The 21,951-nt window shown below is 49.8% G+C and overlaps 1 protein-coding gene across 1 annotated transcript; it reads right to left on the bottom strand.

Moving 5' to 3' along the window:
- Nucleotides 1–7,388: 7,388 nt before the first annotated feature.
- Nucleotides 7,389–20,985, bottom strand: Tgm1 (transglutaminase 1). Its single transcript, XM_057786299.1, has 15 exons — nt 20,928–20,985; nt 19,975–20,274; nt 19,656–19,844; nt 18,476–18,724; nt 18,004–18,122; nt 17,763–17,870; nt 17,211–17,385; nt 16,715–16,853; nt 16,521–16,624; nt 14,467–14,555; nt 13,872–14,025; nt 13,485–13,766; nt 12,709–12,869; nt 12,234–12,370; nt 7,389–8,186 (listed from the first exon to the last, which is right to left on the bottom strand). Exons 2-15 carry the CDS (start codon nt 20,267–20,269, stop codon nt 7,961–7,963), a joined length of 2,427 nt encoding a protein of 808 aa, XP_057642282.1. The 5' UTR covers nt 20,270–20,274; nt 20,928–20,985; the 3' UTR covers nt 7,389–7,960.
- Between the last annotated feature and the right edge of the window lie 966 nt (nt 20,986–21,951).

Below are 21,951 nucleotides of genomic sequence, written 5' to 3'. Positions count from 1 at the left end.
AAATCTGAATTTCTACCTATATGATTTTCATATTTTTATTAAGAATTTTCCTCATAGGGTATGATGTTGCACACCCGTAGATCCCAGCGTGAGGGAGATGAGGGCAGGCACCTTGTGAGGAGTTCAGAGGCCAACTGTGCTACACGTTGTAAGACAACTTGTGTCTACAACTGTGCTACAAGTTGCAAGACCTTCCCAGCCTTCAAAAAAAAATTCTAACATCTTGCAGGCAGTTCTACTGGTGACACATTTCCTTGATTATTGTTCGAGAAAATATTTCACTTTGGAAGAGAATTTCTCTGAATACAGTTACAGGTTGGTGGGCTTTTCCCCTACTTTCCAGTTCTGTAACTGTTTCCCACTACTCCCTATTGCTGCACATTTCTGAGTGGAAGTCCGTTCTTATGTGTATGAGTACTCTCTCTGCATGTATGTCTTGATGCAAGAAGAAGGCATCAGATCTCACTACAGACGGTTGTTATCCACCGTGTGGGTGGTGGGAACTGAACTCAGGACCTCTGGAAGAGCAGCCTAGGGCTCCTCTAGTACCTTTTAATTATTGGCACATCTCTTGTCTGATGTTCTTTTAGATTTTGTTTTTGTTTCTTTTCTAAGATTTATTTCTTTCCATTTTATGTGTAGTAGTGTTTTGTCTGCATGTATGTATGTGCACCATGTGCATGCCTAGTGTTTATGGAGGCCAGAAGAGGGTGTCTCATTCTTTGAGCTGACATGTGGGTGCTGGGAAGCAAGCCTTAATCCTCTGCAAGAGCAGAAAATGCTCTTTTTTTCCTTGTTTTTTCGAGACAGGGTTTCTTTGTAGCTTTGGTTCCTGTCCTGAAACTAGCTCTTGTAGACCAGGTTGGCCTTGAACTCACAGAGATCCACCTGACTCTGCCTCCCGAGTGCTGGGATTAAAGACGAGCAATGCTCTTAACTATTGAGCCATCTGTGGTGGTTTGAAAGAAAATACCCCCAAAGGGAGTGGCACTCTTAGGGGTGTGGCCTTGTTGGAGTAGGTGTGGTCTTGTTGGAGGAAGTATGTCATTGTAGAGGTGGGCTTTGAGTTCTCATATATGCTCAAGATACTGCCCAACGTCTCAGTTTACTTCCTGTTGCCTTTTGTTTGTTGTTTTTTAGATTTTTATTTATTATGTATACAATGTTCTGTCTGCATGTATGCCTGTGTGCCAGAAGAGGGCACCAGATGTCATTACAGATGGTTGTGAACTACCATGTGGTTGCTGGGAATTGAACTCAGGACTCTGGAAAGAGCAATCAATGCTCTTAACCATTGAGCCATCTCTCCAGCTCCCCTGTTGCCTTTTGGATCAAGGCACTATGTCTGTCTCAACTCTAGCACTATGTCTAACTGCATGTCACCATGTTGTACCATGATGATAATGGACTGTAAGCCACCCAATTAAATGCTTTTCTTTATAAGAGTTGTGGTGGTCATGGGAGCTTTTCACATCAATAGAAACCCTAACTAAGACACCATCTTTCCTCATTTTTTTTTTTTTATTGAGACAGAATCTCATGTAGTTCAGGCTAGCCTGGAACTGGCTGTGTACAGAGGATAGCCTTGAACTTTCCATCCACCTATTTCTGGCTCCCAAATACAGAGGCTTGAGATATGCATCACTATGCCTGCTTCTAGAAACTTCCTGACATCCAAGATGTGCCATTCTTTCTCTCATATTCCTGGTGTTATATAAAAGCTGTTTTTTTCTTTTTAAATTTTTAAATTTTTTTAGTTTAAATTTAATTCAAATTTTTAATTTTTTTATTGGGTGCACATGTGCCATGATGCACTCATGGAGGTGAGAGCACAAATGTGTGGAGTCAGCTCTTTCCAGCCCTTCCACGGGTCCCAGGAGCAATACACAGCAATGCTTTTGCCCACTGGGTCTTCTCACCAGCCAAGACCTTTTGTGATTAAGCTGGGAGGCTGAGAGGGTGGGGCAGGGGAACATTCTATTGTTCTACATTAGGTAGGTGTCTTTTAGAGTTTGTGCTAAAGTCTAAGAAACACTCTAACTGTTTCTTAGGCCCATATATCCTTGTCTTCTTACAAGGAATACAGGAAAGTCAGAGTAGGCTGGAGTTAAGTGCCTCTTGTAAAAGGTGGAGGAATTAGAGCTAGGAGGAATTAGAACTAGAAACTTTCTCTTTTCTAGATTAACTAAGCTTTTAGTGACCTGAGTTAGTCTTTCTTTCTTTCTTTCCCTTCCTTCCTTCCTTCCTTCCCTCCCTCCCTCCCTCCCTCCCTCTCTCTCTCTCTTTCTTTCCTTCCTTTCCTTCTTTCCTATTTCTTCTCTGTCTGTCTTTTTAAAAATTTATATGTTTTGCCGGGCAGTGGTGGCACACGCCTTTAATCCCAGCACTTGGGAGCCAGAGGCAGGCGGATCTCTGTGAGTTTGAGACCAGCCTGGTCTACAAGAGCTAGTTCTAGGACAGGCTCCAAAGCTACAGAGAAACCCTGTCTCGGAAAAAAAAAAAAAAAGAAAGAAAAAGAAAAAGATTTATTTATTTTATGTGTATGAGTGCTTTGTTTGTATGTGCACCAAGTATGAGCCTGTATTTGCAGAGGTCAGAAGAGGGTGTATGATCTCTTGAACTGGCTGAGCCACCATGTTGGTGCTGGGAACTGAACCCCAGTCCTCTGGAAAAGTACCCAGTGCTCTTAACCACTGAACAATATTTCCACCCATGGAGTTAGTTACTTTTGAGGGCAGGTGTTGTTAAGAGAGGAAAGAAGCTGAAAACAGGGCAGTGGTGGCACACACCTTTAATCCCAGCACTTGGAAGGCAGAGGCAGGCAGAACTCTGAGTTCAAGGCAAGGTTGGTCTACAAAGGGAGTTAAGAAAACCAGGACTACACAGAAAAACCTTGTCCCAAAAAACACAACAGTAGGATGAAGCTGAGAGTGATGGTGTACACCTCTGTGACATTGGAGTTCAACCCAGGGCACATACATGCCATGCAAACACTCTGCCACTTTGATACCTCTGGCCTGTTCTGATAACTGTCTCTATATGGGCTGTTAGTCAACCCAAGAGCATCCTGTGCATCTTTTCACCACCATGGCCAGATCAGTTCTTGTCATGCACAGCTCTTTTCCAGCTTCATACTGATTACACCGCTCAGGACAAAGCCTCTCGCGCACACACACAAGGTTGAGTCATCCTTTGGTGATCTAGTCCCCCATATAAAACTCTCTTAGTAGTTGGGAGCTGAAGAGATGGCTCAGTAATTAAGAGCACTTAAAGCTTGGACTGTGATGGACATATTGGGAAAAGAGAATTTGCTAATAAGCCAATCATACAAAGAAGGCAGAGGACGCAGGTTTGGTTCACAGCACCCATATGGTGGCTTACAACAATCTGTAACTCCAGTTCCTGGGGACCCAGTGCCATCTTCTGACCTCTAGGGGCATCAGGCGTGTGCACTCATGGTACACATATACATACATGTAGACAAAACTTTCATACTCATAAATAATATAAAAATCATCTTTGTGTATGTACATAACCATTTATCATCCCATATACTTTATTATTTATTTTCTGAGATAGAGTCTCTAGGTAGTCCAGGCTAGGCTGGAACTTGCTATGTATCTTAGGCTGGCCTCAAACTTGAAATCTTCTTGCGTCTGCCTGCCAATTGTTAGGATTACAGGCATATGCTACTTTGCTACCCACTCTTCTGGGTACTTTTATTTTTCTTTACATTTATTCATTTGGGAGTATGTGTGAGGATCATGTGCATGGATGTCAGAGGACAACTTGATGGTGTCAACTCTCCACCATGGGAGGGCCTATGGAGTCAAACTCAGTTGTCAGACTTGACAGCAAGTGCCTTACCCTCTGAGCCATCTAGCTATCACTTCTGTATATGCTTAATCATTTCAAGATTACTCAACAAAAAAAAGTAACAGAAAACAACCCTGTTACATTTTTTAAATTAGCTACTTTAAAACAAAACAAAAAACCCAAGGCATGGTGGCACAGGCCCTTAATCTCAGCACTCAGGGGAGGCATAGGCAGGTGGATTTCTGTGAGTTCGAAGTCAACCTGTTCTATACAGTGAGTTCCAGGACAGCCGAGACTGTTGCACAGAGAAACCCTGTCTCAGAAAAAGGAAACAAAACAAAAAACATACATCACTATGTGGCCCTAGCTGGGCTAGCCTCCAACTTAGAGATCTGCCTGCTTCTGCTTCTGGGGTACTGTGTTTAAAGGAATGGGCCACTGCTGGGCAGTGGTGGCGCACCCCTTTAATCCCAGCACTCAGGAGGCAGAGACAGGTGGATCTCTGTGAGTTCAAGGCCAGCCTGATCTACAGAGCTAGTTCCTGGACAGCCAGGACTATTACACAGAGAAACCCTGTCTCGAAAAACCAAAAATAGAATAAAAAGGGGGGAGGAATGGGCTACCATACCCAGTTATATCAATTACTTTTAAAAAATCTGCTAATTTAGAGTAAGTTTAGTTCTCAGAGCTGGGACAAATGGCTGAGGTGCCTATTTAACATATCACAGTGGATCTGGCCACCAGGTTGTCCCAGCATCCTTCAGTCCCTACCTGTTACACGGTATGGCTGGCATACCCACCCCTTAACCTGAACTCTCCAGCCCAGGGGCTGGGCTGCCCTTCCTCCAGCAGCTCGTCCCTAGACAGTCTAGCCACTTTGGCTATGCCTGCCCTTTTTACCCTTTGCCCTCCTGGCCTCTTGGTCTCCTGCCTTTCCCCTTCCCCATACCCCCTTTCCTCAAAGCCTGGCGCAGGGTGACGTTTACTCTGGACTCTCCCAGATGTCTCTACCTCTGGTTATGCTGTCCTTCATATCTACAAAAAAGTTTTTCCAGCCGGGCAGTGGTGGCGCATTCCTTTAATCCCAGCACTCGGGAGCCAGAGGCAGAGGATCTCTGTGAGTTTGAGGCCAGCCTGGTCTACAGAGCTAGTTCCAGGACAGGCTCCAAGGCTACAGAGAAACCCTGTCTCAAATCCCGCCCCCCAAAAGCTTTTCCTCCACCATACCTAGAAAGAGTCATGTCCGACTTTTTTCTTTTCCTCCACTTACAAACGGAAACAATATGTAAAGGGTGATGCCATGAATACATAACATTCAGTGAAAGATACTTGGGGCCGGGGAGATGTCCCAGTGGTTGACAGCCCTTGCTGCTTTAGCAGAGGGCCAATGGTCAGTTCCCAGTACCACTTGGATATTCACAGCCAGCCTCAACTCCAGCCCTAGGGCATCTGATGACCTCTTCTGACCTCCATAGGCACCAGACACACACCTGTTATACATACATGCAGAAAACACATACACATACATAAAGCTAAAAGAAAAAATTTAAGACATTATTAACACCAGATACATGAGTTTTTAGTGGGGGGAGGGAGACTCAAGACGACAGGGTTTCTCAGCCGGGCGGTGGTGGCGCACGCCTTTAATCCCAGCACTTGGGAGGCAGAGGCAGGCGGATCTCTGTGAGTTCTAGACCAGCCTGGTCTACAAGAGCTAGTTGTTCCAGGACAGGCTCCAAAACCACAGAGAAACCCTGTCTCGAAAAACCAAAAAAAAAAAAAAAAAAAAGACAGGGTTTCTCTATAACAGCCCTGGCTGTCCTGGAACTCGCTCTGTAGACCAAACTGGCCTTGAGCTCACAGAGGTCCATCTGCCTCTGGCTCCCGAGTGCTGGGATTAAAGGTGTGCTCCACCACCGCCTGGCGATATGTGAGCTTTCAATATAGCACTTGGGAATGTGGGGCAGGGTAAGTGCATGTTTGAGGTTTGGACTATGATGGGCAGATTGGGAAAAGAGAATCCGCTAACAAGCCAGTCATACAAAGAATCAGATATATACGATATATACAGAGAAAAAGCACTAAGGGGCTAAAGAGTGTAGGTGTTGTAATTTTAAAATAGGTAATAAGGGGGGCCCCCACCAAGATGGGGACAGTTAAGCCACTGAGGTATTTGGGATGAAGTCACACAGAGTCCTTGAAACAGAAAGCACAACCAAGAAAGCCAGAAGGTGAAGGTCAGACAAGGACTGAGACCAGAGGAGAGAAAGGTGCTAGTCAAAGTGACAAGTCATTAGAGCGGGGCTTTGGGCAAAGCTAGGTTTTGAGCCAAGGGTCGATGTGATCATACACCACATTTTTTTAAATATTTTTATTTTATTTATTTATTTAATTTATTATGTATACAACATTCCTTCCATGTATGCTTGCATGCCAGAAGAGGGCACCAGATCTCATTATAGATGGCTGTGAGCCACCATGTGGTTGCTGAGAATTGAACTCAGGACCTCTGGAAGAGCAGTCAGTGCTCTTAACCTCTGAGCCATCTCTCCAGCTCCTCCTACACCACATTCTGGTGGTGGCCAAGTGATAGGGAAAGAGCAGCAAGTGGGGAGATAACCAGGAAAGCCGATGAAATGATCCAGGGCAAGGATGAAGGATCTGTGGTGGGTGCAGCTGCAGAGGCAGTGAGACAGGCAGCTTCGGGAGGACATGTGTGTTTGCCCAGAGACGGGTTGTGGGAGATAGGCGAACAGAAAGAATCAAGAGCAACCTCCAGACTCCCAGCAGAGCTGTCCTTCCTCAAGCTAGCCGTGGCTGCTGCAGGAGGATATAACAGAGGGGGCCACACCTCGTGTCCATCAGACATCTGGCAGAGGTATAAGACGGCAGGAGATAAGCAAGTTTGAGAGCTGGTGGTCCTTAAAATCAGAGCATGGCTAAGATGGTGTAGGAAGGTACAGCTGGAGGAGAATGGCACCTCAGGGGAGCCCTGAGTCACTTATCCAGCGACCCATGGTTGAGCCGAGAGGAGGCTGCAGCCACTCGGATTCAGGAGAACCTGAAAGTGGCTTGGGAACAAGACTATCGTATCTTTTTTTTTTTTTTTTTTTGGTTTGGTTTTCCTGTTTGTTTTTGAGACAAGGTTTCACCATGTATCTCTCACTGTTCTGCAACTTACTATGTAGACTAGGCAGGCCTCAGAAATCTGTCTCTGTCTCCTGAAATACTGGGATTAAAGGCATGTGGCATCATACTTTGCTGCTTGCTTGCTTTTTTGAGGTAGGGTCTTGATGTGTAGCCCAAACTCATGATTCTTCTGCCTTTACCTTCTGAATGCTGCCATGTGGTGCATATGTGGAGGTCAGAGGGCAGCTTGTGGGAGCTGGAACGGGCTCCCTCCTTCTACCGTGTGGGTTCTGGGATGAAACTTTGGTCATCAGTCTTGGTGACAGCACCTTCACCTATGGGCTCACCTTGCGGATCCTATTATTTCTGTTAACTTTCAACAATGGGCATAATTAATTACTTCTATAAAAGTTCTTTGAGTTTTTTTTTTCTAGTACAAGGGCTTTAAGCATACCAGGCAAACACTGTTCTCAGATTCCTGAGCTCAGTGCTCTTTTCAGCTTTTGAGACAGGTCCTCCCTAAGTTACCTAGGCTGGCCTTGAACTCATGCTGTAACTCAAGCGGGTCTTAAACTTTAGATCCTCCAAATTCCCAAGCAGCTGGGATCACAGGCCTGTGCTATCAGGCCCAATTTATTCAAGAATATTTCAAAACACACTTTGGGCTAGGTGTGGTGGCCAGGAAACGAAGCAGGCTTTCTCAGGAGTGGCTGAGATGACACTGTTACTTCCCAGCCACAATTCTCAGAACCATGGGTTCCAAAAATTGCCAAATAAATCTCTGATACAGTGTGATTCCATACTTCTTGGCCTAGATGGACAGGTGTACTAAATAGCATCTTCATTTAAAAAAAAAGAAACAATAGTTTATTATCATCACAGGTGAAGGCCGACTGCCTCCCCAGGTGCCCCAGCCTTCCTGCCTGAGCCTGGGGAGCTACTTTGTGGTGGTCCCCCACGTTGGGGGTAATGTCCTTGTTCATCTGATTCCAGTTCCATTGCTCCTGGCCCAGGGCTAAGCTCCACCTCGAGATGCCATTGGTATGCTCTCTTCTAGGCGGCTGTCACCTCCAGCATCTGAGAAACCACCGCCTCCAGAGGCTGGGGCCACGTCCACTTGGATGACACCATGCACTTGGGAGAGCTGTGGGCTGTCCAGACTGGCAATGAGCTGGCGGGGGCCTGGCCGCACAGGCACAAATGTCTGGCGCAGTGTGACTGTCTCGTTGCCCCCGATATCCCTGCAGACAGAGACAGCATCATGAGCCTTGAGTAACTAAGGGTAAAGTCAACAGCAAACATTGGTCCAGAGTGGCCAGGAAGGAAAGAGCAAGAGGTGGGGCCATCAGGCATTTCTGAGTTCAGCTGGAATCTACACCCACAGCCCGGACAGAGCCTCCACCCCAGGCCACCTCCACACCCCACACCCAGCTGTCTGTACTAAAGTCTCCCCAGCACCTGGCCTCCTCCACTCCTGTTCCCACTGAACAGAGACTACTAATAATCTGCAGCAGGCAGCAGTCTTGACTGCTTTCATTCCAGCTGCCCCTGCTGTAAAACCACACCTCCTCACAAGAGTTTCAAGGCCAAGGGAACTTTAGAGCAAGACCTGGAGGCCCAGCCAGGATCTCAAATGCGGTCAGTTTTTACCAGAACAGCAAGCTAAAGACATGGGACACAGTTGTCCTCATGAGGCACAGCTTCATGTACTAAATTAGCAGAAGGATGTTATCTGTGGAAAAGGTCGTTCCGATTTTTTTGTTTTTGTTTTGTTTGTTTTTCAAGACAGGGTCTCTGTGTAACAGTCCTAACTGTCCTGGAACTAACTCTTGTAGACCAGGCTGGCCTTGAACTCATGGAGATTCATGTGCCACCACTGCCTGGCAGACAATAGACATTTTTAAAATAACACCACTCTCATATCTGTCTGTGTGTTATGTGTGTGACCCTAACACCAGTGTCATCCTCTCCTCGGGGAGCTCTGAAAATATATTCTCAGAACCCCTCTCGGGATCCGGAGTCACTGGACTCACCTTTCCTCCAGTCTGCTAAATCCCTGGGAAGTGAACTAAATCCCTCAAGGGTTGGGCTTCCTTGGCACTTCTGAAAGAGAAGTCAACTCCCTAACCTGCCGTACAGGCTCACTCTGACTCAGCTCCCACCTGCTGCATCACCCCACCATTCTTCGTCTGGACCAGCCCCATGGAGTATCTCTCCTTGCCCAAAGTCACCTCCACCATGTTCTGCAGTGTTGGTGGTATCTGCCCTGAGCTCCGAGTTCTACCAACTTCATCCCTACTCTTTCTCCAAGTCCTGGCCAACTTCATCTCTACTCTTTCTCCAAGTCCTGGCCAACTACATCCCTACTCTTTCTCCAAGTCCTGGCTCACAGCACTGCCTCATAAGGGCCCCCTGAGTGCCTTCTGTCCCCAAGAAAATGAATCTCTTTTTTCTAGGCTCTTCCTTCAGTCTACATACTTAATTCTTTTACTTACAGGCTCTTTAGAAAGGGTCTCATGTAGCCCAGACTAGTCTCAAATTTACCGTGTGATGGAGACTGGCCTTGCGTTTTCAGCCCTTGGGTCTCGGCCTCTCCAGTACGGTAATTACCCGTATTTATCATCTCCCCTGACACAGTGCACGTTAAATCAGAGCATGGTTCATGTATATGGAGTCAGTTCATGACGGTTAGATTACCTCCTGATTCTTCATAAACGTGTACTTCCTATTCCCAGTCCAACCCAAGCTTGTCTTGGGGTCCCCCTTTTTGGCACTAAACCCCACATAGTAGTCTGCCAACAGAGTGAGCCAGCATCTCTTAATTCTGAAGATTAGGGTTCTTTGGAATGAAGCACTTAGCTTGGAGGCTATTTCTGAGGTTTCTCTGGACCAGTGTTTAGGACCAGTTACTTCTTTGGTCCTCGCTTGCTGGTTCATAAGACAGAATGAGTGCAAAGTGAGATGATGTGGCTGGGTGGGTGTCATGACAGGAAGTAAAAAATTAAGTCTATAATTCAACAGGTTATGCTCTGACTGGCTAAATATTTGTGTTCTTATTTTTCCTCATTTCTCTATAGACAGAAGGTTACAGGTTGCTTAGTCATACAGTAACCTTCAAAAGGCTACTGTAATTGAGTTGTGACATTTCAGAAGTTAACTTAGATTACAACCACTAACATCATTCCCACCTCCTCTAAACAAAACCCTGCTATCCAGCTTTCAGGTAGGAACGTCAGAATCTTCCCTAGCCCAGGAAACGTTCTTATAGCCCAGGTGAGGCCCTTGCCACACCCCTGTTTTTGAGTTTGAGTTGAGAGCAAGTCAGCTGCAAAAGCTGGGATGTCCCTTAACATCCCAGCTGGTTGGTAATAAAACTCTCCTTGGCTGCAGCCATCCCAGATCTGTTTCTTCCTCCTTCCTCTCCATCCTTCACAGGCAGGTGCAGGCACCCATGTCCCCTTTGTGGTATGCATAATTTCTAAATGATACAGACATTATTGTCTACTTCTTTGTTTTCCTTGGCAATTAATCTTAACTCTAAATTGCTTCAGCCTTTTCCTTAAAGCTAAACGTTCTCTTAGCAAATGGACAGCCGTCACTAAAGTTGCCAGAGTGTGATTCCAGTTCTGGGGGAATTCCCAAGAACTTCCAGCCTCCCTGGTGACACAGCCAACCGGAGGAGTGAGTCCTGGAATGTTTATTAAGTGGCCAGTCACCAGGCTGAGGTGGCACACCTTGTGGTATAATTGGGTTCCATACCACAGCCTTTGATGTGTAAATGAGAGGCAAAGTAACACCCATCTTGGAATCTGATATATCCCCTTGAGGCTACCAAGTGTCCTGGAGGCTCTCTGCTCTAGGATCTCAGCGACTAAGAAGCAGCAGAGTGTTCAGGAAGACTGCCAGCTCAGGCATCTCCCAGCTCCTGCAGTGGAGACCTTGCTCGAGAGGGTGATGCCAGGATACCATGCAAGCCCTGCACACAAGACAGAGGCCAGCTCTCCTAGCACCTAGCACAGTGGCCCTGTCCTTCTAGGGGGAGCATCCCAAGAGTCAGAGGCCTGGTGAGCCTAGCCAGGGTGTATGCCTCCAGGGAGCCAAAGACGAGACTCCTTCCTTTGTGGTGTGAATGCAGCTGACTGATATACCTGGACACATCGTACCCCTGCCATCTGAGCTGCTAGGGACCCTTGTAGGGTCTACTTGGTGCTACTTTGTGATATCAAAGCCTCTGAGTCCCAGGCTAGGCCAAAGAACAAGACCATAAACTCACCTTTGGCCTGATAACAAAAGTCATGGCTACCAGCATAAGGTATGAGGGGAAAGGCAGGCTAGGTAAAGGCCCTCTCCCAGCCCCTCTCTTAGAACAGAACACCCACTCCTAGCAGAAGAAAGCTGATTTAGACGATCTGCCCTCTCCTTCACACCATGTTTTTCCTGGGAGGGATGAGTAACAAGTGTCTGTACCAGGTGACAGCAACAGACACAGAACATGAGTGTTATGTGCCCTCACTGGGCCCAGAGCCGCGCCAGCGGAGATCAGATCCAAACTGGCGGAGGGTCAGGATGCAGGGCTCACTTCTCCTCTGTTCTCATGGCACCGACCACTGAGCAAGCCAAGTGTCTGGTGGTTTGTGCTCCTGAAGGGGAAAGAGAGCCTGCCTGCCCTCATGAGCTGTGAAATGAGGCTTAGCCATTCACAAGGGGCAGTGAGGGCAACAATGAAAAAGCCACTAGTAGTGGAGACTGACTATACCACATGCTGGACTAACTAGCCCAGAGGCTTTGTTATCATCACTGGGCTTAGATGAATAAAGGCACCTGGCCAGGGAGACCTAGTCAGGAGCATGCAACAGGGCTCGAACCTAAGCCTTTAGAGTTCACAGTTCTCCGTTTAATTATATGATGGTCTCTAATGTACTTTAAAAGGCCTGCATGATCTCCAAATGAGATAATATTCCTGAAAGTGCATGGTCAACATTTCCATATTTGACAAATGCTAGGGATAGGCTAGTAATGATTCCCATGTGAACTTCAGCTCCCTAATTAGAAGGTGAGGCAGGGCAGGGACACAGTGCAACACGGGGCACTCAGCAGGGCAGGGACACAGTGCAACACACACAGGGCACTCAGCAGGTCTTGGGCTGAATTGACCTGAGCTGCCAGAGACTGCTAGCTGGCCCCAAGCTGCTCTGTGGGGTCCTGACCAAAATGAAAAGCAAAACTGAGGCTCGGGGCAGCCTAGGAGGAAAGGAGGGTAGCAGCAGCATTAGAGAAGTCAGACTCACCCAACGTTGAGGACCTTGGGTCTCTGTAACCCAGAACCTTCAAGCCGGAAAACGACGTTGGTAAGGGTGGTGGGCAGGGGGTTCTTGAACACGATCTGTACTTCACATTCCTGGCCAACTACTGCTGCTCCCAGTAACTGAGGGAAATGGAGACCTTATCAGAGACGCTGACCAAACATGTAGGGCCCATACTTTGCACCCAAAGGAGAAACATATTAAAATTGAAATCTCGCCGAGTCCCTGAAAGAAACCACCTCAAATATCAGGGAGGAAACTCATATCCACTCTACACCTCGAGGCTGCCACGGACTCAGACCTGAGAACCTGTTTTACAGATGAGGAGACCAAGGTCAGGTCTGGTCCCTAACCTCCTAGGGCTTATCAGGGCAACTTGCTTCAGGCTTGCCCATCATTTCCTGTAGCCCCAGGCTCCTGTTCTCTATTCACCCCTTGGGTACCAGAAAGTCACACTCACCGTAAGAGAGAGGTCTGGGGTGCGCAAGCGGAAGGTGTGCTGCTTAGCTAATACCTGCCCACTTTCCTTGACGTGACCTGAGACATTGAGCAACATTGCCCCCTGGTCCACAAGGTGGGCCCTGTATTCCTTATAGCTCACAGGCATGGTCACAGAGTCCGCTGGGAAGAAAATGCATAGCAATCACAGGCTTTTCCCCCCAAATTTGCCTCCCAGAAGTGCTCTCTGTTGCTATAGGGCCTCCATGTCCAAAGCCAAGGTGCTTGGACACCCAGAGGCAGGGCTGGGGAGGGAGCACTATCTAGGGACAGGGTTAGGAGAAGAGTACAATCTAGGGGCAGGGCCAGGGAGGGAGAATCTTCTAGGAGAAGGACTGAAGAGGAAGCACTCTCTAGGAGATAGAGATAGGAAAGTATCATCTGGGGCAGGGCTGGGGAGGGAGCATCACCAAGGAGCAGGGCTTGGAAGGGAGCACCATCTGGGGCAGGATTGTGGAGGGAGCACCATCTAGGGGCAGGGCTTGGAAGTGAGCACCATCTGGGGCAGGGCTGGGGAGGGAGTACCATTCAGGGACAGGGCTGGGGAGAAAGTACTCTCTAGGAGATAGAGATGGGAAAGTACCATCTGGGGCAGGACTGGGGAGGGAGCACCATCTAGGGCTAGGGCGGGGGGGGGGGGAGCATCATTTAAGGGCAGGGCTGGGGAGGGAGCACCATCTGGGGCAGGATTGTGGAGGGAGCACCATGTAGGGGCAGGGCTGGGGATGGAGCACTTACAGGCTCCTGGGGCTAGTGCCACTTCCTTCTTGGTCTCCTTGAAGGTAGGCCCAGTGACACCAGTGTAGTAGGTAACAGAGAGGTAGAGGTGCAGCTTTACGGTGCGGCGGCTACTGCCACGATTGGTCAGCACCACGGAGACTGCCAGATCCTGTCCCATCACAGCGTCCTGTGCCTCCACCTGCATTGCCACGTCCTCAGCAGAGTCCCGGGTGGCATACACATTGGGCTTGCTGCCATGGGCGGCAGCCTTCTCCACTGCCCTCCGCTCTGCTTCTGAGCCTGAGGGTTGAAGTCAGTGGTGAGTTCAAGCCATTACCGGAGTAGGCCAGTGTTCTTCAGAAACCCTCAGCCAGGAGCTGGCTGGCTGGGCTGGAAGAATGTTACCTTCTGGGTGCTTATAGATGTGTGTGATGTCCTCCCGCATATTGGAGCTGATTGCCTTTGTGACAATGAGCGTGCCAATGGCTTTTTCCTCTACATACACAATCTTGAAGCTGCCATCATCCTGTCGCTGCCAGTACACCTTATCACTGTTAACCTGTGGGAGAGCAGAGAAAAGCAGGACTATAGTGGGCCAGGAAAACAGGCCTGACCCCCAGAGCCTTCTTCCCTCAACCCCAGGTGCTGCAGGCAACTGAACCAGCCACAGTCAAGGAGCAGGGAGGAAGCTGGTCTAGGAGGCTCCTTGTAGCCCATTTTGGCATTAATAACAGTTTTCCCTTATGGTTATTCGCTGGCTTTACAACTTATGAAGCAGCCCCATATCCATTATCTCTTTTGATCCTGAGTACAGGAAGCAAGGCAGCCATTATTATCTCCTTTTTACAGCTGGGGAAACTAAGACTCTAGAGTGAGTGACTTGCCCAAGGTTACACAGCTAGCCAGTCAGCGGTGAAGTCAGGACCAGAGGACTCAGGACCGAAGCCAGGGCTCTGGTTGCTTCAGACTGCTGAGGAGGCACCTGGAGCCCAGCCCTCACCTCGGCGAAAATGAAGGGCGTGTCATACTTCATGTAGACTAAGCCATTCTTGATGGACTCCACGGAGCAGGGGCCACAGCAGAAGATGCCTGGGAAGTGAGGCAGGTGATGGGTCTAAGGAGGCCCAGAGGCATGGCGGGAGTGGGAGGGGTCAGGGACAGCCCAGCTAACAGCTGGACAGACAGCCTAAGAGCCAGGCTGTCAGCACGCCCTCTGCACTGGCTGGCTGCTCAGGACCCCCTCCCCCAATCTTTCCTCACAGTCAGTTCAGGGCCCACATTGGTTCTGGTTGGCAGAGAGAGCAGTAAGCCACCAACACTATTTCAGAAACACCTCCACTGTGCAGCACACCCTGACCTCTGTACTGGGAAGCAAGAAGGGTGATGGGAAAGAAGAGACTGTCCTTATTGTACTCAGGAGGGCTTCTGAGTGAACTGGCTGCAATAGGTTGGCTGGGACAGAAAGTGCAAACAGGAAGTGAGGGCTATCCAACAGGAAAGGATCCTAACACTGAATGCTCTGGCCTCCTCTTTCAGATGGGGAAACAGGCTCAGCCAGGGAGGAGGCTGCCCTGTCTTATAAGGCAGCTGGAAACAGCTTCTATTTACCCAGTGGCTCTACTGTTGTAGGCATGCTGGTAGTCCTCTTTGAGACACGGTGTCCGTCCATCCACACCATATGGTGTATACACACAGCATTCTATTCAAGAACATGGCACACAAAGATGCTTCCTTGCCAATATCACTTGTCCAAGAAGTAACCATGGTAGACTTAGGTCCTGGCCATTCTTCCCAGAGCCCCTGCCTGACATCTACCCCATGATTTCTTAGAGCTGAACCAGAGGTCAAGTTTCCCAGTACACTGCAAGCATTGCTGGGTCATGCAACCCAGGACCCCTTTTACATAGATGATTGACAGGGAGTGGTCTGGGAAGGGACCAGAAGAAGAATGCAAGTTAGGCCAAGGCTATGTAGTCGAGGAAAGGGGAGGCGAGAAGAAGCAGCTGGAGGGACAGGCCATGTCACCTGCAGGTAGACTGAAAGCCAGAGGGAGAGGAGGCTGTGAGCAGAGCAGACGTCAGGTATCACTTCTATGGAGAGTAATAAGAGACAAGCAGCTGGCAGGTCATGCCACCCCAGGTCATGTCAGGGCTACAGAGATTTTCCTTTTAACCTGTCTGAGCCCTGATTTCTGTATACTGTACATGTATGCAGCGCACAGGGGAACAAAAGGGAGACTAGGGTTCATTCTCCTGGAGGAGACCCAGACAAAGTTATAATACCTACAAGAGCCACCATTTACCAGTGTCCCACTGGCATAGGATGGGTTCCGAACATGGGGGACCTTAAGAATCACCAAGGGAATTTTTGAAACAGAAAGTGAAAAACACGGGTGCAGCCCAGGAGTAAAGACTTCCTGAGCATGCTCAAGGCCCCAGGTTCAAAACCAGGACTGGGAAGAAATAGATACACCCATCCTCGGAAATTCTGATGGATCAGTTTTGATGATCAGGTGTTAGGGTGGGAACCCCCCAGAATAGAAATTTACTTTATAAACATCTTATAGAAAATAAATAACTTTTAAATCTTATGGTATTCAATAATTCTGTTTTCTCCTTCCATGTACAGAGGTCATATTACTTATAACCTTTTCTTCATGTGTGTGTGTTTGTGTGTGTGTGTGTGCTGGGAATTGAACCCAGACCTAATTATGACTTTTAGACATATACATAAGTGTGTGTCCTTTAATTAATTATATCTGGAATATGTAAGTTAAAAAGCAAGTAAGAATAATCGGTTTTTCAGGGGAAGGAAACCTCTTACTGAATATTCTTGAATCTTCTCTAACTCTGGAACTATCTGAGTATATTAATCATTATAAATTATAAAATAAAATGAAGTGAAGTAGCTATATGAAGAGAAGAAAATAAACTAATGGCTGCACGGTGGTTCAGTTGATAAGGTCACGTGGGGCACTGTGGGGTCAAAGGGCTTGGCTCTGCAGCCGAGACTCGAGGGGGTGTGAGGACAGGGTCGGGAAAAGGCCTGCCTTACCACTGCTGGTCTCCTGGGGTGTAGCATCCACAACCTGCCACCCGTCAAAGCCTGAGGGCAGATCTGGCCTCTTCATCCAGCAGTCATTCCACACATGGAAGTTCCTAGAGGGGCACGCCACGGCTCAGCATCCCAGCCTCAGACCATCTTCATCTTTAGGACAAGTGGCAGGCCATCCCTCGCCCTGTGCTCACCAAACAGAATCGTGGTTCAGATGCTCAAGAGGTTTCATGTTCTCATCAAAGTAGATGTCCATGGTGAGGGACGTGTCTGTGTCGTGTGCGGAGTTGAAGTTGGTGACAGTGCGGGTAGCAAGGCCCAGGCATCGCAGCACTGTGGAGGAGCCAGGGTTAAGGGCGGGGGCAGAGGCTGCCTGTAGGTGTGGCATCAGCAAGAGGGAAAGGGCAGCTGAGTCTGCCAAGCTTGGAGGGACCACCAGAGTTAGGGGTCAGAAGACCTGAGTATCTTTGGGTTACAAAGCCACCTGCTTGACTCAAGCTCTGACTATTGCTTCTTCTTTCTCTCCCTTAGGCCTCTCTCGGTTGTTAACACTAATTAATGATAATTAAGGTCATTCTATCATCCACCCTTAGTGGCACCCTATCCTGTAGCCACAGTTGGGCTGGACAGAAATGGAACCCTTCCCTCCTTACAGAGACCAGGCTATTCCTGACCCATTCCCTCTACTACCTGTGGTGGTAACACCAGCAAAGACCCAGCACTGGCCATAGGGGACAGAATAGCCAGTGCGCAGGTAGCTAAGCAGGATCTCCACGCTGCCCACCCACGCTGAGGGGTTGGTGCCTCGAGAGTAATCTCCAGTCCAGTTTCCAATCAGGACTCCGTTGTCATCCAGGGAGTTCACCTGCCGGGGAAAAGACAGGGTGTGGCTGGGTTTGGGGAGGTGCTCGGGATCTTCTGGATTCCCCAGCCCCTAACCCTGCAACCTCAAGAACTAGACACCAGCCTAAACTCCACCCACTTCCCCCCAACACACCTGCCCCCCACGCCCCTTGCTGTAATGCCGGAATGCGAATACTGGGTGTGCCAAGTTTGGGGCTTGGCCCCACATTCCAAAGGAGCTGGTACAGAAAGCATGAAAGGTGTGGTGGGGTACAGGCAGGGAAGGGAAAAAGAGGAATGAACCCATTTCCCTCACTCTCAATACTCTCTTTAGGGGGGAAATTCTATAAAGGGCAGGGCAGGAAGACACAGAAAGGGCTTACGGATATGAGTGCTCACCATGGCAGAGATGACCCGGCAGACACTGACTGGGTCCCCACGACCTCCATATGGCATTCCCCTTCGATCCAGGATGTACAGACAGGCATCCAGCACCCCGTGATCAAACTGGAAGCAAGGAGGGGAGAGGTGACCACAGCCCCTCAAAGCAATGCTCAGACCACAGGCTAGCATCCTGCCCAGTCCACCACGTCCCTCACTTCTAACTCCCTCAAGTGCACAAGGCCCAGCCCAGCCATACCTGGCCATAATTCCAGGTCCGTTCGCCAATCTGTGCTTCTGTCCCATAGTAGATTCTTCCAGATTCATTAAGCACATATTCTTGCCGCCAGTCCTCATGGTCCACATACACCAAGTCCTCTGTATCCCCAAAAGCACATAGCAAATTCTATCCGTTTTCTTCCTGGGCCCTACCTTCCCCTCAGCCAGGTCTACAGAATTCATAGCCACAGAAGAAGGTGGGGGTGGGGATTCTTCTAGCCTGACAGGACTGCTCACTCTAAGGAAGGATGGTGAGAAAGAAGGTTGGCTGTGGCCAGGGTCCTTCATCGGAATAAGTGAGGTGGGTGTCTCTTTTCTACAGTGGGCCTCTATCTCCTCTCCTGGACAATGAGAGCAGGTGTCTTTCCTTATGACCAGATGTTCAGGCATTTGGATCCCAGGAAAGGAAGCCTGACCTACTTGCCCTCTGCTCTTGACCCCAGCTGGTTTACCTGGGCACCAGGGGTTGAAGAGGATGTAGATCTCATTGCGGGGGTCAAAGGGCAACTGGAACTCTCCAGCTTCAGAGCGTGTGCGGACAGTGAGTTGAAATTTGCCGATGATGGCATTAGGGGAGGTATGGACGCGCAGGTTTACGTTGTGTCCACTGGTCTTGGTCACTTGGGCCTTCCAGCCATCACTGCCCCCTCTGCCCACTGGGATGATCACGTGGGTACCCTTGCCCACCTCAGGACTGTTTCCTAGAATAACGAGGTCAGCATTTAGGTAGTGAGAGAGCTGCTGGAAGTGGGAGAGACACTAAGAATTTGTTCAGCCCCACCCAAGAGGTCTGTGAGCCAATTTGTATGTCCCTAAGTAGGGTTACCACACCAGCCTGTGACAATCTCCTCAGAGCAGCATGGTGGCCGCCCCATGCTCTCCTGCGTGTCAGGGCAGAGCCCCAGTCCAACATCCCAAACCTGTTCCCCCGACAATGAACTCAAGTAGGGAGAGGACACTGGGGCCACTGTCACCCTCTGACTCCCGCGCTGTCCTACTGAACTGAAGGAAAATTAAGTTGGGTTCATTTGCCCCATAAGAAAGAACACTCTGGATACCGGAGGTCAGTGTGGCCTGCTCCCTGGGGTCACGGCTTCTAGAGCCCAGAGCATGTCTGGAGGTGGTAGGGGGACTTGGGAAATTAGAGGCTGGGGTGTACATGGCTGGGCTCTAATCAAAGGGTAAGAAGAGTCACCCGCCCCCAGCAGCTGCATAATCACCAGCCTGGACAGTCAACGGTCACTAAGCAACATGGTGAGGGAGGCACCTGCCTTAGGCCATGGACTGGATTGGCAAAGAGACGGGCACACCAGGGCTAGGAGAATGAGCGAGCAAGACCCAGAAAGAAGGGCACACCAAGCCAACAATGCCGAAAGACAAAGAGGCCAGCCGGCAGAGGAAGTGCTGTGTGGTAGCTGCCCCTGGAGGTTTGAGGAAAGCCAGCTTGGGCAAGCCGCAGCACCAAGGCCTCTCAGAGAGCACCACTAGGGGAACACGAAGAATCTTGCACCTGCCTCTCTTGGCAGAGATGAGGAGTGACAGGGAGGAGCCTAAAGACCTCTTTAACCTAACACTAGCCTTCCCTCCGACAAGCTCTGGGCCTTTCCCCTTCTCATTCCAGGCCCCACTCACCGATGAGAAGTTCGAGGGCAATGCGATCAGAGGACTCATATTCTCGGTTCAGGATGAGGATCATGTGGAAGGGCTGCCCGCGGCGCACAATCAGCTCATCATACTCAAACTCATCCGTGTGGTGCTCTCGGCGGTTCTGGTCCGAGCGTGAACACAGTAGATCCACACCAGTCACAACCAGCATTCCCTCTGTAAGGCCACATTCCTGGGTCAGTGAAGAGTCCGCAAGGAACCCAGACCTCCCCCTCCCCAGAAGTCTTTCAACCCCGCTGGAGATGCGAGGATAAATCTTAGACCCCATCAAGGCGGATAGCCTCACCTCGGATGGTGCCATCTCCAGCTGCGTTCACAGCACTGCCCCGAGACTCAGGTCTCCGGCCGCCCCGGGAGCTGGACCCTCGGCTTCTGGAGCCAGAAGGTTCAGGCCCCCAGTCATCATCAGCTCTGTTCCCGCAGGAGCAGCAGCCACAGCAGCGAGCCCAGAAGGAGCGGCCTCCTCCTCGGCGGGAACGCGAGCGTCTGTCTGGCTCTGGCTCCGGCTCCGGCGACGGGGTGGTAGGGGGCTGCCAGGGGTTCCAACCCCAGCGGCCCGTGTCTGAGCGAGGACCTTCCATTGTGCCTGCGAAGAAAAGGCAGGGGATGCTCTAACCCATTCAGCTCTCCTGTACCCAGGATGCCCATCCCACCCATCCAGAAACTCTTCAGATAAATTGGTTCAGTACTAGCTAGGTGACTGAGATAATTTTATTCTAACCCAGAGATGTCCCAAAGACCCCATTTGGTCACCCAGAAAAAGCACCCCATACTGCAGAGAAAAACCTCTTCACCTTGCTATAGTCACTCTCAAATCTCATCCCAAAACAATGTCCAGTGGAGAAACCCTCGAGTATCCACCTGAGGAAATGCACTGTTCCCTAAGTGGACACCTGTCACAGCCCCAAACCCCAAACCCCGTACTGGTTCCTCCACCTGCTGGCTTCTCAGTTTAGAGGTCCAACCTCTAGGACCATTTAACAGAGTTCTTCCCATAAAGACAGGTAGGTGGATTGGGGTGGGAGACAAGGTCCCCCACATTCCTCACGTCAGGGCAAACTTCAGGCAGAGTTGTGGAGAGGGCACAGCAGACTTAAGCAGAGCGGCCCCACGAAAACCGGGTCTCAACCCACAGCAGGTGCGCACTGACGAGCGTTCCTTTCTGAGTTTGGGCTGTGTGTCCCAACAAACGACGACCTGCTGTGGCTCAGCACCGAGATAGACGCCGGAGCCTCTCACCTGGCAGCGGTGTTGGGGATGGCACCACTGGGTCCCGAGCCCGGGTGGAGCAGGTCAGGGCGTATGGGACGGGACCAACAGGCTGGACGCAGCCACGCGAGTGGAAGGTGTAGGGCGAGCCGGGTAAGTGGTTTATGAGGGGAGGGTGGGCGGGGCTGAGCTTCTGGGAAAAGGGGTAGGATGGTTGCTTCATCCCCAGTCGGTCAAGAGGCCAGTCTCTGGGGGTTGTCCCCAAGTAGGGGCGGGACTTTCTCCTTTCTAGGAACTGAGATCATGATAAAGAGGGGGGTCGGGTCAAGTCCTGTCAGACCCGGGGCTGAGGTGAAAACGGAAGGTTTTCGGCGATGAACCCCACACCAACCTGACTCGTACCACATCGCGGTTCGGAGCGCACAGAGAAGGGCTCCTCTTCCACTCCCAGCCCTGTAGGGCAGATTTATTTCGAAGCTGGAGACATTCGCTTACTTCTGGTACCCAGCAGGCTTGGCCTTGTGGAAATGGTCTCTGGGCCTGGAACTCATTTTTGCCAGGAAGATCCCAGTATCCCAGGCTGCAGACAGATGACATCAGCAACCAGGCCTTCAAACTGGCTCCACCTGGCAGTCCCTGACCAGCCAGCTCTACCAGATCTTCTCACATCCCTCAGTTACTGCACTCCCGTCTGTCTCTCCTTCCAGCCACTCCACAGCCCCCGGGATGAGTGGAGCCGTCCCACACTTCCTTCTGTCTCCTAAGTCTGAGATTAAGATGGTCACAAAAGGGACAATCTTGCTTCCCCCTCCCAGCTTGGAAGTTTACGGAAGGTTTAGGTCTGGGCGGACAGGGGCCTCCTCTCCAGGCTACCTGGTATTCCCATCTTTCACTGTGTGTGTCTTGGCAGTTGGAGGCGAGCATTCTCCCTCATTTCTAAGATTCTTCTTGGGAATCCAGACCAGTCAGCTCCAGGAACCTACCTTCTGTACTTCCTAACTCTAGCTCTGGGAGGAACATCAGAGATGTCATTAAGACAGCCCCAAGGCAGAGA

The sequence above is a fragment of the Chionomys nivalis genome, chromosome 12 (assembly GCF_950005125.1).
Source record: "Chionomys nivalis chromosome 12, mChiNiv1.1, whole genome shotgun sequence".
Lineage (NCBI taxonomy): Eukaryota > Metazoa > Chordata > Mammalia > Rodentia > Cricetidae > Chionomys > Chionomys nivalis.
The sequence above is the reverse complement of the archived record's forward strand: the minus strand, read 5'-3'. Positions and strand labels throughout refer to the sequence as shown.

Bases quoted from the DNA above. Each gene is read 5' to 3' on its own strand.
- Tgm1 (XM_057786299.1), bottom strand. From the start codon at position 20,269: ATGGAAGGTCCTCGCTCAGACACGGGCCGCTGGGGTTGGAACCCCTGG. The intron at 16,625-16,714 runs GTGAGCACAGGG...GTGCCCCTCTAG, and splicing joins CTGAACCACGATTCTGTTTG to GAACTTCCATGTGTGGAATG. The intron at 13,767-13,871 runs GTAACATTCTTC...TTCAACCCTCAG, and splicing joins CATCTATAAGCACCCAGAAG to GCTCAGAAGCAGAGCGGAGG.